The 15,343-nt window shown below is 49.1% G+C and overlaps 1 protein-coding gene across 6 annotated transcripts in view; it reads left to right on the forward strand.

Moving 5' to 3' along the window:
- Positions 1-15,343, forward strand: part of AFDN (afadin, adherens junction formation factor) — a 113,142-nt gene that overhangs the window by 37,705 nt on the left and 60,094 nt on the right. For 5 of the 6 annotated variants that reach the window (XM_068985422.1, XM_068985420.1, XM_068985424.1 and 2 more), the window contains exons 4-8: positions 713-876; positions 3,080-3,240; positions 7,830-7,987; positions 13,197-13,308; positions 14,600-14,767. In XM_068985422.1, coding sequence (XP_068841523.1) covers positions 713-876; positions 3,080-3,240; positions 7,830-7,987; positions 13,197-13,308; positions 14,600-14,767 — 763 coding nt within the window. The remainder of the gene's footprint in view (positions 1-712; positions 877-3,079; positions 3,241-7,829; positions 7,988-13,196; positions 13,309-14,599; positions 14,768-15,343) is intronic. The other variant, XM_068985426.1, reaches the window with a different exon arrangement.

A 15,343-nucleotide genomic window follows, 5' to 3' on the forward strand; every position in this document is an offset into this window, starting at 1 on the left:
CCCAGGCAGCTTGCATGGAGATGGAGGTGCTTGCCGGCACAGCTGAAGGCAGTTTTCTTTCCCCATAAAACAATCTTGTATTTTTTTGATTCTTTACCGGCCAGCCTATTAAGTCATATAAAAAATAATTTGTTTCTGTGTCTTCTGCATGCAGGTCATGTTGTAAATTAAGAAAAAAAAAAAAAAATCTGGAAAAGAAATTAGAAGTTTTTGTGTAAACACAATACTTAACAACTTTGCTTCATAAAAGCCAATTTTTTAGGGCTATTCTTGACATTTCTTCTGACGTTAAAGGAAACATCTATAAAGTAGATAATGTTTCAAATGGTTATTTCTGTATTTCCACTAGGTTCCATTCATTTAAGTTACTAATTATTTGGATTTTTATTTATTAAAAATGATGAGCTGGTGTGGTTCCCACCCCAGTTTTCTTAGTGGGTTTGGGTTTTCTTGTGTGCTTGCTTCTCTGGTTATCGGTTTGAATTTAGGTGAAATTTTCACTCGGTAAGATGAGATCTTGAGTGTGTAAGTGTGGATCAGTAGACTCGCGTACCCGCTGGCACAGTTGAGACAAAGCCCGTCTCTCATCCCAGGCCTTCCCTGCCCCAGTGGCTGTTTCTGGCTGTAGCATGTGAGATGCAGTTAGATCCCCATAGATGGTTCTCTGTGATTCTGTGTCGGAGCAGTGGAGTGATAATGTTGCTTTTATCAGAAGGCTCAAAGTAACGGACCTGAAAAGCAGGAAAAAGAAGGTGTTATCCAGAACTTCAAGAGAACTCTCTCAAAGAAGGAAAAGAAGGAAAAAAAGAAGAGAGAAAAAGAGGCGGTGAGACAGGCGTCTGATAAAGATGATAGACCTTTTCCTGGGGATGACATGTAAGTCAATTGTGGAAATATTCCTGTTTCTTTGTGTTCTAAGCCAAATGTTTTTAACCCAGCAGGCCTCCTTAAACTCCGAGATAAAGGGGGGAGGGGTGACTTCAGCTCAGTGACCAGCGTGCCCTGGCTCTGCATGCCGAGGGGAGCCTGGTATCTGCTGAGCAGCACGTGTTGCTAATGTTGCCAGTCTGCGGTGCTTGCTCATCTTAGTATGGGGAACCCACGAACGGGGCTGCTTTTCCCGGTGAACCATGGGGTCAGATTCTCATCATCCCTGCCTCCCTTCCCTTCCCTGTCTGCTGTTCTGGTCCTTAAGGCAGCAGTGGTTTCTCAGACACCTCGGATACGCTTAACGCCTGATCGGAGGTTGGCAAGACTGGTGAAAAGCTGGTGTCCCCGTCTCAGCTCAGAGGCGCCGTCAGGCCCACCCAGCCCCTCCCCTTCCTTCCTGTGCACTGTCCCCAGCACAGGTGTGCTCACCTGTCTGAAGGGACTTGTGCCTCTGATCTCGGAGCTGAGGGGGTAACAGAAGGGAGGCGTGAGGAGAACCTGGCCTCTGCTCTTCCCTGAGTCTCCTGGCCTCTGTGTAGCCTCATGGGTTTTCAGCTCAGTCAGTTCATTCCATCATGAGATGCTTTTTCCAAGGCCGCCTCCGCGTCTCGGTGTTGACTGCATCCACTCCAGCGAACGTCCTTGTTTCTCCAGTTTTGAGGACTTGTTTGACTATTTCCTTAGGAAATATTCCGGAAGAATGGCTCAGAGACACTGTGGCATGCTTGTGCTGCCAGACAAGGGTCTCCAGCCCGCGGGCCCCTCATGCCTCCCTTAGGACTGGCGAGTGTAACAGAGCAGTGTCTGATCCCTGCGGTGTGTGTGAGCGCGTCAGCGCAGCTGGCTTCACCATTAGCACGGCCGTTGCCTCTGCACGCTTGTTAACCGCTTCTGCGCTTCTGCTGCAGTGACGTCATCTTTTCTCATATTTTGGTTGATTCTAAGTGTCCCATGTGTCTTGAGGATGTTAACCATTTGTCAGTGAAGGATGTTTACTTTAGAGTGGAGTTGGAGGCCATTGTGGATTGCATCAGAGTGGATTCAGATCTTAACCTGTTAGGCAGAGATGCCTGTGTGATGAGCATGAACTCCTGAGTATAGTATATTACATAGTGAGGCTCTACTCAGTGCATTTATGCAAGAGGAAGAACTTGCACACGTAGGTTGCTCACATATGAAAAATATCAAGGAGGAGAATTTAAAACTTAGGCTGTAGTCATTCTGTTAGTGTACAGGATGAACAATATTTGTGTTAAGAAAGTAGGCTACTTAAAATGAGTTAAGTTCAATGATAGATTCAGAGCTTAACTTATTTGATGAAATTATTTTATGATTTTTATGACATCTTTCAAGTATATATCAAAATTTAGTCAAGTATATTGAAAGTGAAGGTGAAGTCGCTCAGTCGTGTCCGACTCTTTGTGACCCCATAGACTGTAGCCTACCAGGCTCCTCTGTCCATGGATTTTCCAGGCAAGAGTACTGGAGTGGGTTGCCATTTCCTTCTCCAGAGGATCTTCCCTACCCAGGGATCGAACCCGGGTCTCCCGAATTGTAGGCAGATGCTGTACCGTCTGAGCCACCAGGGAAGCCCTGTATTAGTCTTACCTAAATATTTAGTTTTCAACTCGTCATTCTATATACTTGACCCACTGTAGGAACTTTGGGAGCTATTTCCTTTTTCAGTCTTTCAGTTGTTAAAGAATCATGCCATTGGACTCTTCAAGACTTACTGGGTCGCAGAGAGTTGGACGTGATTGAGTGAGCATGCATCCGTAATTTTAAGACAGATTTTTGCTAATGTGAATTCAGTTCTTTGTTTCTTGTGGTTGCAATGCTGTAACACTTATTTAATCTCTTTGAGATAGAGAACCTTTGTAGAAATAACTGAAATTATTTTCTTTTAGTTTTATTAATGAATACTCAAATTCTGTAAACAACTATAAAATTTTAATTAGGAGTTTCTGCCTAGTTCAGCAGTTTAGTTTGTACCGAGAGAAACTTCATCTGTCGTAATTAGACCAGGGCAGGGCAGAACTGCTCAGGGTTCTGGAGCGCTGGAAGACCCGCGCCCTGTGAGTCCGGTGCGAGCGGTGAGCCTGTCTCTAATGTAGCCTCGTGTGTCTTGCTCCTCCCTCTCTCCCCACAGTGAGAATTCTCGCCTGGCCGCTGAGGTCTACAAAGACATGCCTGAGACCAGCTTTACGCGAACCATCTCCAACCCTGAGGTGGTCATGAAGCGGCGGCGGCAGCAGAAGCTGGAGAGGAGGATGCAGGAGTTCCGGAGCTCGGACGGGCGGCCAGACTCGGGTACAGGCCCCGCGCCGCGCCCGCGGACCCCTGGCGCGAGTGCCGCCGGCTCGGGACGCGCCAGGCGCGCGCCGACGTCTAGGGACGCGCCCGACGTGCCCCAGCGTCTAGTGACTCCCCTGACGTGCGCTGTCATCTAGTGACGTACCTGACGTGCCCCGATGTCTAGGGACGCGCTTGATGCGCGCGCGCCCCCTTATCCCTGACGCGAGTGCTGCCGGCTCGGGACGCGCCCGACGTGCCCCAGCGTCTAGGGACGCGCCTGATGCGCACGCGCCCGCTTATCCCTGACGCGAGTGCTGCTGGCTCGGGACGCGCCTGACGTGCCCCAGCGTCTAGTGACTCCCCTGACGTGCGCTGTCATCTAGTGACGTACCTGACGTGCCCCGATGTCTAGGGATGCGCCTGACACGCCCTGACGTCTAGGGACGCGCCTGATGCGCGCGCGCCCCCTTATCCCTGACGCGAGTGCCGCCGGCTAGGGACCCGCCTGACGCGCGCCAACGTCTAGGGACGCGCCCGACGTGCCCCAGCGTCTAGTGACTCCCCTGACGTGCGCTGTCATCTAGTGACGCACCTGACGTGCCCCGATGTCTAGGGATGCGCCTGACACGCCCTGACGTCTAGGGACGCGCCTGATGCGCGCGCGCCCCCTTATCCCTGACGCGAGTGCCGCCGGCTAGGGACCCGCCTGACGCGCGCCAACGTCTAGGGACGCGCCCGACGTGCCCCAGCGTCTAGTGACTCCCCTGACGTGCGCTGTCATCTAGTGACGCACCTGACGTGCCCCGAAGTCTAGGGACGCGCCTGATGCGCGCGCGCCCGCTTATCCCTGACGCGAGTGCTGCCGGCTCGGGACGCGCCTGACGCACGCCATGCCTGCTTATCCGTCTAGTGACGCGCCTGACGTGCACTGTTGTCTAGTGATGCGCACGGCGCCCGCTGCTGCGCGTGACGCGAGTGCTGCCGGCTAGGGACGCGCCTGGCGTGCGCCGTCGTCTAGGGACGCGCCTGACTTGTGTGAGTAAGTGTGGTAAAGTCACAAGTTAGTTATTCAGTAGTTTCGCTTGTTAGGAAAGAGTCGTTTGTTCAGAAAGTCTCTGTATCAGAAGGCTGCGTCACTGATGCGGCGTTCCCTGAAAATGTCCCACCGGGTAGGTCGTCGGCTCTGGCTCTCCCACGGGGCCACGTTGAGGTGCTTCGGGGGCGGGCGTTGTCAGCCTTTCCTGGGGCGATTAGGGCCCTTACGAGCTGAGTCTTCATGATGTTTCATGGGAATTGTAGTGTCGGTGACTCAAAAAACTAGGGTGCTGAGAGACTTCTTCTTCTATAAATAATTTAACAGATGGCTTTCGAGACCTGTCCTGTCTGTTCCAGCAGGGATTTGAGATGACTTTAAAATATCTGCGTTGAAAAAGAAGGAGGAAGAAGAGAGGGACTACAAAGATGAGGCAGGAAAAATGTAAACGTTTTAGGGAAAATGTCGGAAAAGTGCAAGCTAGGGGCTTATCAGTAGAAAGCTTCCAGTCTAGCCCAGGCCTCGAGTCCGGCGGTTGCTCTGAGAGCGGAGTAGAGGGTGCACGTGAGGGGGCTGCGGTTGGAAGCAGGCGCCCGTGTCAGACGCTCGGGCGGCCCTGGAAGGGCGGACTCTGAGCGGTCATGGACGGCGGCCGTAAGGAGGGAGAGGAGGGGTAAGCGCCAGCAGAGGGAAGGGAGGGCGCCAGCACCTGGCGGGGTTTTCTGAGGAGGGGAGCCCTTCAGGATGACACCCTGTTTGCAGCTGGATGGCTGCAGGTCTGCGGGGTGAAGGGACGTCTGGAGGGGAAGCCCAGACTCACTCGTGTGTCTCGGGAGGAGCTGCCAGCTTGGTGACTGAGAACCAGTCAGCGGTGTCGCTGGGCATGGAAGAGACGGTGCAGGTAATCCAGACCTGGAATGAAGGCCGCTGTCGAGGTGCAGACGGAGGAAGCAGGACAGGCCTCTGGAGGGCGAGGAGGAGAAACGGCGGACACCCAGGAGAGGAGGGCTGTCTGCTCGAGGGATGGTTGCGGTCCAGCTGCCTGTGCAAGCTTCCAGGAAGCCCGAGAAACCAGAGCGTGCTGGTAGAGCAGCTGTTTGTGCTAACTCTGAGACGGTCAGGTAGGGTACGTTGAGGTGTTTTGTCGGGTAGAGCAGCTGTTTGTGCTAACTCTGAGACGGTCAGGTAGGGTACGTTGAGGTGTTTTGTCGGGTAGAGCAGCTGTTTGTGCTAACTCTGAGACGGTCAGGTAGGGTACATTGAGGTGTTATGTCGGGTAGAGCAGCTGTTTGTGTTAACACTACAACGGTCAGGTAGGGTTCGCTGAAGCGTTCTGTCCGTGTGTGTCTGATAAGTAACCTAGAGAAATGTATCCCTGTAATCTCTGTGTCTGCTGGGTTGGTGTGATGTCATGGTGGGAAGAGAGTAACGCAGTGTGTGTCGTTCTGCCGTCCTCTTAGCCTCAGGGTGGTCCCTGGGTTCTCGTGAGGCGCTCACACACACTGTCTGACTCCCTTCACGGTCAGAAGTCGTCACTTGCAGCAGGCTCTGGCTCTGCACCTTGGAGAGTATTTTTAGCACTCGGGTGTATTTACTCTCTGATGCCTCCCAAGTGTGAGTGACTTCAGAATGCCCGTGGGGTCAGCGCTTCCACTTAAGCTTCCTGTGAACAGCCTTGGGAGCCGCGTGTGCTGCCCTGGATCCTTCTGCTCTGCGGGCCACGCATTGTACATCTTCCCAATAGGGGAGCGATCCTCCCTTAGCTTTAGAACTGAAATGTGTGTTTATATAGACGGGTTATAGTTGCCAGCAGGAGTTTTAAAATGTTAGCTTCTCTCCTGTCTCTCTCTCCTCAGAGATTAGGGAGATGTCTGTTTTGGTTGTGCTGATTCTGTGGTATTGTGCTTTTACAGTGAAAAACTCTTAAATCAGACTGCATCCACTCGTCTCTCTGTTGACCTGTCCCTGGATGAGTTGGGCGGTAGGCTCCCTGGTGCTGTTGTGTTACCGTCAGGCCCTCTCCCCATGCCTGCTCAGCTCAGCTGCCTAGAGTCAGGGCTCGGTGCGGGCACACGCGTGTGAATGCGTGCATCAGCATCCTGTATTGGTGTCCCTTCATCATTGCTGCCCCCCTTTCTTGTTGTTTGTTGCATGAATTGTCTCTTTCTGTCCCCTCACTTTCAGTCGGTTTGTCTTTAGCTCTGAGGGAAGTTTCTTATAAGCAGCATATAGATGGTTCTTGTTTTCATCTAATCAGCTGTCCTGTGTTTTGATTGTATCGTTCAGTCTGTTGACATTTGAAGTAATTACTAATAGGTATGTACTTACGCCGTGTTACTTGTTTTCTGCTAGTGTACGTAGTTTTCCTCTGTTTCTTTGTTCCTTCCCTTGTATTTTGCTGATTTTCTTTGGTGGCATTCTTGTGTTTCCTTCTTTGGAGTTTTTGTGTTTATTGGAGGTTTTTGTGGACACTGTGGGTCCATATACATTGGTCTGTATCTACTTGTGTTAAACTAGCAGTCGTTCAAGTTCAGACACATTCTAAAAGATCTGCCTTTTTTACTTCCCCTTCTTGTTAGTTTTCTCCCCTTAATTTCTACCCTTTACAAGCTGTTGAGAGCTTGTGACAGTGACCAGTCCGGGCTACGTCCTTATTGTTGAGCTGGGGGGTCTTCGTCCCTGTGAGTCTGTAGATAGCTTGCCTCCTGGCCTACGTCAGCAGGTCTGCATTCTAATGCTAGCCTGGACTTGCTGATTATCTTAGGAGACCAGCATTATTTTATTGGTGTCAGGTTGTCATGAGGCAGTGTGTGCTAGACTTGTGTGCAAAGGGTGTAAGAAGCATTCAGTAGCCAGAATAACTGCATTAGAATTCAGCAGACCGGGAGTCACAGAAGTTTAGAGTTTGCTTGAATGTGCACAGATCTTTATTCTCACTCTTTAACTTAAAGGTGGAACAAAGAAGTCAAAGGAAATGTGTCCCCCGCCTCCAGGTCCCATGTGGCATGGGAACATGGTGCCTTGCCTGACTTGCACACCTGCCCCAGGAGTCTTTCATCTAGGCTTAAAATTGTAGGGCTTAAAAATCTTGTAAGTAGAAAGCAAATTATGACACCAAAAATGCAATGATACAACATGTAAAGAATCCATTAAAGAGAAACGTACAAGGAAGAAAACCTCGGGGTGTCCGGATGGCTCTGCCCTAGTTCACAGGGAGAAGGGACGAGTTTGCGGTTGTTGGTCAGGAAGTTGAGGAACTGGGGAGGGTCGGTGTCTAGCTTGGTGCAGGTGAGGGCGTCGGGGAGCAGGTGGAGAAGGGGCAGTGCTCAGGACGCGCCTTTCCATCCTCCACCAAGAGCAGGCGTGAAAGCAGCGTGGGCTCGAGGAGAGGACACACGCAGCCTTACCACACAGAGCTGGTTCTCGTTCACTCTGGCTAAGGGTTGCTGGGCCAGCATGGTCCTGCCATGGGTGGTGTTTAACAGGAAGTGAGGCTGGAATTTGCGTACAGCTCTCTGTTGTTGGAGTAAAATAAAAGTTGTGCTTAAAGATGTCAAACTTTTTTTTTCAGGTGGAACATTGAGAATTTACGCAGATAGCTTAAAACCAAATATTCCCTACAAGACGATCCTGCTGTCCACTACAGACCCCGCAGACTTCGCTGTGGCCGAAGCCTTGGAGAAGTACGGCCTGGAGAAGGAGAACCCCAGGGACTACTGCATTGCCCGTGTGAGTGCTCCCAGGCCACGCGGGCGCGGATGTGGCGCTCACGCGGGCCCGGATGTGGCGCTCACGCGGGCGCGGATGTGGCGCTCACGTGGGCAGATGTGGGAGTTGAACGTGGGCTGACTTTCTCCCTGCTGTATTGTTAGAATCTGGTAAACTGAGACGTGGGCATATGTATAAAAGACAACATCCTCCCTCCATTACAAAAGTAGTTTGTGTTTCTGTTTGTTTTAAACTAATTATAAAAAGACAAATCGAAGAAGATAAAAATTCTCTGTAGTTCTGATACCAAAGGATAAGCGAGATTTACGTCTTCATACGTACCCTTCCAATTTTTTTTTTAGCATATATACTAATATATAGGTAACAATTTTATTTTCGTAAAATCTGCTTTAGTGACTGTTTTCTTAACGTAACAACTCAGCATTTAAATGAATCTTGGTTTGCTGTTTGTCACTAACCAACATTTGGTTGATAGACTTAGTTGCCATCCATAATTTCTTGGAAATGAAGGTTGTGTCTTTGACCTGAGTTCTCAAGAAATAACAGTGAAATTTTATACCTCAGAATTGATTTGGTCACACTGAGTAAAATCAAGCAGATTTTTCTCTTGTAAGACAAACTTTCTGGTAAATCCTTCACCTTTAAGTCAGTCCCAAGTAGGTATTAGCTTCTTTGTAACCATTATTTCTGTCAGAATCTCATTGAAAGTAGATTTTAAAAGGTGTCCTCCTTTCTTTCATCTCAGCAATTGATTGTTAAATAATCACAGTGCGGTAGTCCTAGTTCCTCCTCCCACAAGATTATTTAGGAATAATTTACAGCATGATATGTTGCATGTACTGAAGTTTGCCGCACTGTCAGTTTTGGCCAGTCAGCACAGGGACACCCCCAGAAGCTCCCTGGGCCTCTTTCTGCTGTGTGTGTCATTATGTGGGTGTGGCGTAGCTTGTTCGTCCATCACCTGTTGATGGAATTTGCGTAGTTTCCAGGTTTCGTTTTTTAACTCCTACAGTAAAACTGCTGTGAGCATACGTTGTAGGTCTTCTCATAGAAGTACTTCTCTTCTTGAGTAAAGACTCAGGAGAGGGCTCAGTCCCACAGGAGGCACATGTGTGCGTGTCCAGCGTGGCTGTACCACTTACAGCTCCCCACATGTAGACGAGAGACCCCGTTGCGCTCTCTGCACTCATCTCTCGTTTGGTCGACTGTCTTCCCTGTTCATCATTCTGATGTGTGTTGTTGTATCTCACTGTGGAAACTCTTACATTTCCGTGATGATCTGTATATATATTAAGTCCCACGTGTGATACATAGGCTGTGGATGTTTTTTCCCAGTCTGTGGCTTGGCTTGCCTTTTCATTTTTTAAAGTGGTATCTTTCAATGATTAAAATTGTTAAAGTCTAACTTGGTAATTCTATTTTAGCATTCTATACTTTTAAAATTCTAAATGAGATTTGTTACCTCCAAAGTTGTGAACACTTTTACCAGTATTTTATTTTAGGACTGTCATAGCTTTAGGTCTTACATTGGGGCTGTATGTTCCGTTTCAAGATAATGTCTGTGTATGGTATGACGTTAGAGTCACTTCTGTGCCCACACCCAGGTGACCCAGTGCCATTTGTTACAAAGGCTTTCTTTTTTCCCTCTGTGCTTTGGTACCTTTGTGGAAAATCAGTTGGCCATATATATTTTTGGTTCTAATTCTGGAATCTGGTGTCTCATTTACATATCTTTTTGCCAATATCAAGCTATATTGATTACTGTAGGTTATCATAAGTCTTTTAAAATCATATAAAGTCCCTATTGCACTTTTTCCTTTTGCTTTAATAAATTGCTTTGGTTATTCCAGCTTATTTGCATTTACACGTAAGTTTTAGAATCAGCTGATCAGTTTCTACATAAAACCTGCTGGAATTGTGGGTGGGTTTGCACTGACTGTGCAGACGACTCAGAACCCTAGCAGTGTTCAGTCTTTCAGGCTGTGAGCTGAGTGCTGTCTGCTCTGAGCTCTCAGCGGTGCTGGTAGTGTTGTTACGGAGGGAGTTAAATAAGAGGCCTTGCTTGAGTTTTATGGCTTTTTCTTTTTGTTGTAAAGCTGAGAATTTATATTCTGTTGGAAAAACCATTTGCTAGATCTATAATTTTATGAGTAAAGCCCAATTTTCAGCTGAAAATAGATGAGAAGACAGATGTTTTTATCCCATTGAGATGACAGTAAAAGAATAAAAATCCCTGTGTAAATGCACAAGAACAAAGGGCGCGAGAGAAGAGATGGCAGTAGTTGTGAACGCAGTCCTCCCATCCAAGTACTAACCAGTCCGCCCCTGCTTAGCTTCCGAGACCAGGCGCTTTCAGGCTGGTGTGGCCGTAGATATGAATGCAAGACCTGAAGGAGGCGTGTCTGACTTGCTGGGCCGGAAGCCACCTGCAGAGGGGCCTGCGTCCCAGCCCAGAGGACCCAGGAGTACGGGGCTCCAGCATTTGCCGGCAGCATTGAAAACCATCTTAGGACAGGCTGTCCCGAGAGTTGTTTCCGGGAGTAGCCTCCACCAGCCTGCCTGCCCCGTTCTGGCTGCCCTGTCCCTCCCCTCCTGAAGGCCCTGGTCATACTGCGGGGTTGGGGTCCTGGCATAGCAAGGGCTTCACCACAAGCAGGAGGATGGAGGGAGGCTGTGCCCCGAGTCCCGACAGCCAGAAGATGAGCGATTCTTTCCAGACGGCGCCGTCTCTCAGGGAGGAGCAGCCTGTATGAACTCTGACCTGTGGACGTCCTGGCTCACTAGCAGGCACCTTCACCAGAACCACCTGTTCTCCCTGGGCTCGCCATCAGTGTGAGAGGACGACCCGGACTCAACAGATGCTGGAAAATGCCTCTAAAGTGAAAGACAGACCAACCCAAGCAGATGAGAGAACCTGAGATAAAAGAGACAAAGCAGATGGAAGTGTTCAAAAGCCGAGACTTGAGACAGAAGGGCTGGGCCGGTGCTTGGGGGAATGGACCAGAGTGCTGTGGGAGGAGCGTGCAGAGAAGGGCTGGGGGCCAAGTGTTAGCAGGAGGGCTGAGAGGGGGTGCGAAGGACATCTGCAGAGGGCAGAGAGACGGGAGATGGGGAGAGTCAAGGTCTCCTGACGGAGGGCCAGGCACAGAAAGCGGTAGGAAGTGGAGAGAGAGGTTGTCCAAGAAATAACACTAGTGTGTCTCCCAGACCTGAAGGATTTGGGGTTTTTGGGTCCGTTTTCCTCATACTTCCAGTTAATAACCACTGTGGAAAGTGTCTGAGGATGAAAACAGCAAAGCAGTGGTGTGAATAGAGGCTGCACTGCCGAACAGGGGCCTGACCCTTTCCCACCTGGGCCTCTGAGGCTGTGCCCCCGAGGCTGCAGCTCGGCCACCGCCGCCTGACTCTTGGCGCTGAGGCCCAGGGGTCTGCCAGGGGGGCGCTTGTCCTGTGTGTAAGTCTGTGCAGTGATTCTCAGTTCCTTGAAGCTGCGTTTGAGAGACTGTGTGGTAGGAGACTTCATAGTGTGTATTTTCCTTTCCTTAATTTCCGCCTGATTTTATTGATGAAAATGAGAAAATGAAAGAGCGCCTTAGTCAGAGTCATGAAGTTATGAAATACTTTCTTTGGGCTTTTTCTGATAGTCTCTTTGAAATCATTTGATGATGCTTTTGAGGGTCACGTAGTTTGGGGGTTTTGTTCTAAATACTGTGTTCTTGAGCATTTTTTTCTTTTGTTCCCTGCTAGTTTAGGCAAAATGAGTTAGGGGTTGATGATTGTTTTTATCCTTGAGATGGAAATCCTTTGCTTTCTTGCCCTCTCACTGATCATGTGGTACGAAGCTCTTCCATACTCACTCACTCATCTCTTCTGTCTCTTCAGCGAGTTACTCAGTGCATAGGCGGGTGCCGGCTCTTGGTTAGGTGCTGTGCTGACTGTGTTGGACGCTGTGTTAGGTCAAAGCTGAGACCTGCTTTCAGAAGAGCTCACAGCAGAGGGAGACAGGCCGAGAATGAGAGATGCAGGCATCGGCCGGCGCCGAGGTTGGGGACGGCTCCCGGGCCGCTCGCTGGACCCCGAAGTTGGGAGGGGCGTGCAGGTGCAGTGCTGCGTGGGGTCTCGTGGCCTGGCGGAGAATCCGGAGACGTTCCGAGGGACTTGCTCTCTGAGGCTGCATGGCAGGGTGTGAGACCGAGGAGACGAGTGCAGGTCAGACCCTGGAGCAGCGTGCGTTCCAAGCCCAGGATGCAACATTTAGTACAAGACACTGTGAGGAAACATTAGTTACTTCAGCGTAAGGGTGTGTCGTATTAATAATAAACGTCTTTTTAGGGTAATTTGTAGCAGTGTAGAGAGAAGTTATACGGTTCTGTAGACGTCCAAGCCACTTGGTATATGCGCATATGATATAATCGGGCATAATGTCTGTTATAACATTATTGAAAATAATCTCCAGGTGCCAGTAGAGCTTTGTTTTCTGTAGTCGTGTGTTGGTTGGTGTTGAGAGATGGGCTAGAACTCAGCAGGGCATTGGAGACTGGGCCCTGGTCACTGGCTCTTTTCTCTCTGTCGTGGAGTTTTTTTTCCAATGATTAAGAAAATTGCTTGCCGTTAAAATGGAATAAAAAGTAATACAGCGCTACAGATGTGTGAGTATCGTGCGTGCAGTATCTTAAAAGCCCTCGTTCAGTGAATGGCCATGTACTGCATCTAAACTATCTGATTATAACTTAATCAGAAAATGAATTTTGTACGAGGAAAGGAAAGCTGGTCTCTTCTGCTGCTGCTCTGTGGTTTTCCTGCAGAGGACGTGTTAGATGGAACTGCCTTCTTAACACCCGTGTGACCGTGGAAGGTAGGCTGTGGGCCGGCGCGTCTGCGGTGACGCAGTCCTCTTTCTCTAAGAACCTCCTCACAGGTGGAGCACCGCAGGCAGCCTGCCGACAGAGCGTGTCGGGGAGCAGACCCGACTAGCGTTCGGGGCGGACAGAGGGCCAGGCCAGTAACGGCGGTCTGGTCAGCTGGCCGAGGTTTCTACTGGAAGCTGTTCCCTCACTTTTGCCCCTGTTTTTCAGGACTGTTTATAGTGTTTGAACAATTCAGGTTTACAGTGACTTTTTTTTTATTTCCTCAAAAACAAAACATTCTTTTAAACACCCGCTGATTCACTTTTTGGGTGTAGTCACAGTTAATTCTTATTTCCTCTTAGGTCATGCTTCCTCCTGGAGCCCAGCATTCTGATGAAAAAGGTGCTAAAGAAGTTATCCTTGATGATGACGAGTGTCCTTTACAGATCTTCAGGGAATGGCCGAGTGACAGAGGTAAAGAGAGGTTGTGTTTGTTAAGGAATTAGCTCTGGGATACGGGATAGGTTAGGGTCTAACCTGCCGGAAGAGGCAGGTGTGCGTGGCAGTGTCTCTTGAGGACTGTGTGCTGGGCCATCTTCTGCCTCCTCCTGGACTTGCTGGGGGCTCCTAGCTGGTCCCCTCTTGCTGAGGCTGCTCTGTGCCAGGGGGCCTGGCAGGAGGCCTGGCACAGACTGTCACGTGGCAGCAGGGCCACTGTGTCCTGCAGAAGCCAGACCAGAGCGCCTTGTCAGGTCGTGAGGGGCTGTCACCTGTTGGCACCTGGTTCTTTCCCTGCTGACCAGACGGACTGGTGATGTTTGGACAGGCTTGTCGTAATAGGGAAGATAACCTTCAACCCTGAATACTGTCTAATCCTTTAGTCATTTTGTATAAGGAATCCAGACTTTCCACTGCTCAGGCAGTTTCTCCTGATTATTTCAGAGTGGTGAGGGCATAAAGGTGGCATTTTTGATGAGAGAGCAGTTTTCTTGCTTTCAGAAATGCTACTTAAGCTCACTGTTGCTCAGTGGAGGGCCTTGGCATTGACGAAGACGTGAAAACTTACTGCCAGTTAACCCTGACATATTTGAATGTAGATTGGTACTTTCGAATGTACACTTGCTTTGTACATTTTCTGGACAGTATGAAGTTAAACTTAATTAAAGTCAAATTGCTCTTAATTGTGACCTAATTCAGTTGAATTAAGAGTGTATGTGCCTATGTATTCATGTGAGCTGTGTTCCCACATGTGCGTATGGCCATATCGATCATAGGGTCGTTTGCCAATAGAAGCGTTTATTCTGAAATAGGTTGTTTTTCAAGCGTATAGCGTGTTTGCATAATTGTTAATTTAAAATGCTTTGGGGAAATTGCTTACAAGAGTTTTCAAGAACACAAAGTTAAATTGCGTGAGCTTCTGTTAATTATGCCTTGGGCAATGGTATGCGATGCTAAGTTGCTTCAGTTGTGTCCACCTCTTTGCACCCCTATGGACTGTAGTCCCCCAGGCTCCGCTGTCCAAGGGATTCTCCAGGCAAGGGTACTGGAGTGGGTTGCTGTTTCCTCCTCCAGGGGACCTTCCCAGCCCAGGGCTCAAACCAGGTTTCCTGTGTCTCCCGTATTGGCAGGTGGATTCTTGACCACTGGAGCCACCTTGGGAGATGTTAAATTGCATTTTCCTAATGAACCTTGGGCAGCTGATGGTCGATCAGCTGTCCATCAACATTCACTCGAGTCGGTTGATAATTTAGTGTTTCTGTTCTAGGGATTTTAGTCTTTCAGTTGAAGAGGAGGCCGCCAGACCACATCCCAAAGAAAAGTAAGAAGCACACGGACGGGAAGCCTCTGCAGGGGAAGGAGAGAGCCGACGGGCTGGCCTACGGCTCCGCCCTGCCCCCCGAGAAGCTGCCCTACCTCGTGGAGCTGAGCCCGGGTGAGCAGGGCCACGCTGGGCGTGCTGCGCTTTGTGGTGACCCTTACTCGGATGGCCTGTCTTTTGGTTGACATCCTTTTCTTTTTTTAGTAGCCATCATAAGATGGTATTTATTAAAAAACAAACCCTTAAGATCATAGGATATGTATGCTTATGTATAAGAATAAACCTACCATGCACAAAAATGGATATTGAAAAACAAAATCTTAAGTAGTGAATACAGAGAGTTTTTGAGACATTTAAATGATCTACTCCCTTTAAAAAAATTTTTTCCCAAAATAAACTTGTAAAATCCTTAAGCTACTAAAAATCAGGAAACCGAGACGTGCTTTTCTCAGGACAGACTTTCTAGAGGCAGGTGTGTGTGTGTGTCACACCGTTGCTCAGTGTATGAGCGTCCTAGAGAATATCTGGAAACATAGCTGTCTATCCAGGAAGCCCATGCGTCAGAGGAGGGCTGTGTGCATAGTTTTAAGTGCTAACAGACTGAGTGTACATCAGGTCAGCCTTCTAGACTGTGTGTGTGTTTCGCTCTCTTATGCTAAAGCTGTTGTTACAAGTTAGCCATCAGGTAGA

Source organism: Capricornis sumatraensis, chromosome 13 (assembly GCF_032405125.1).
Source record: "Capricornis sumatraensis isolate serow.1 chromosome 13, serow.2, whole genome shotgun sequence".
NCBI classification, from domain to species: domain Eukaryota; kingdom Metazoa; phylum Chordata; class Mammalia; order Artiodactyla; family Bovidae; genus Capricornis; species Capricornis sumatraensis.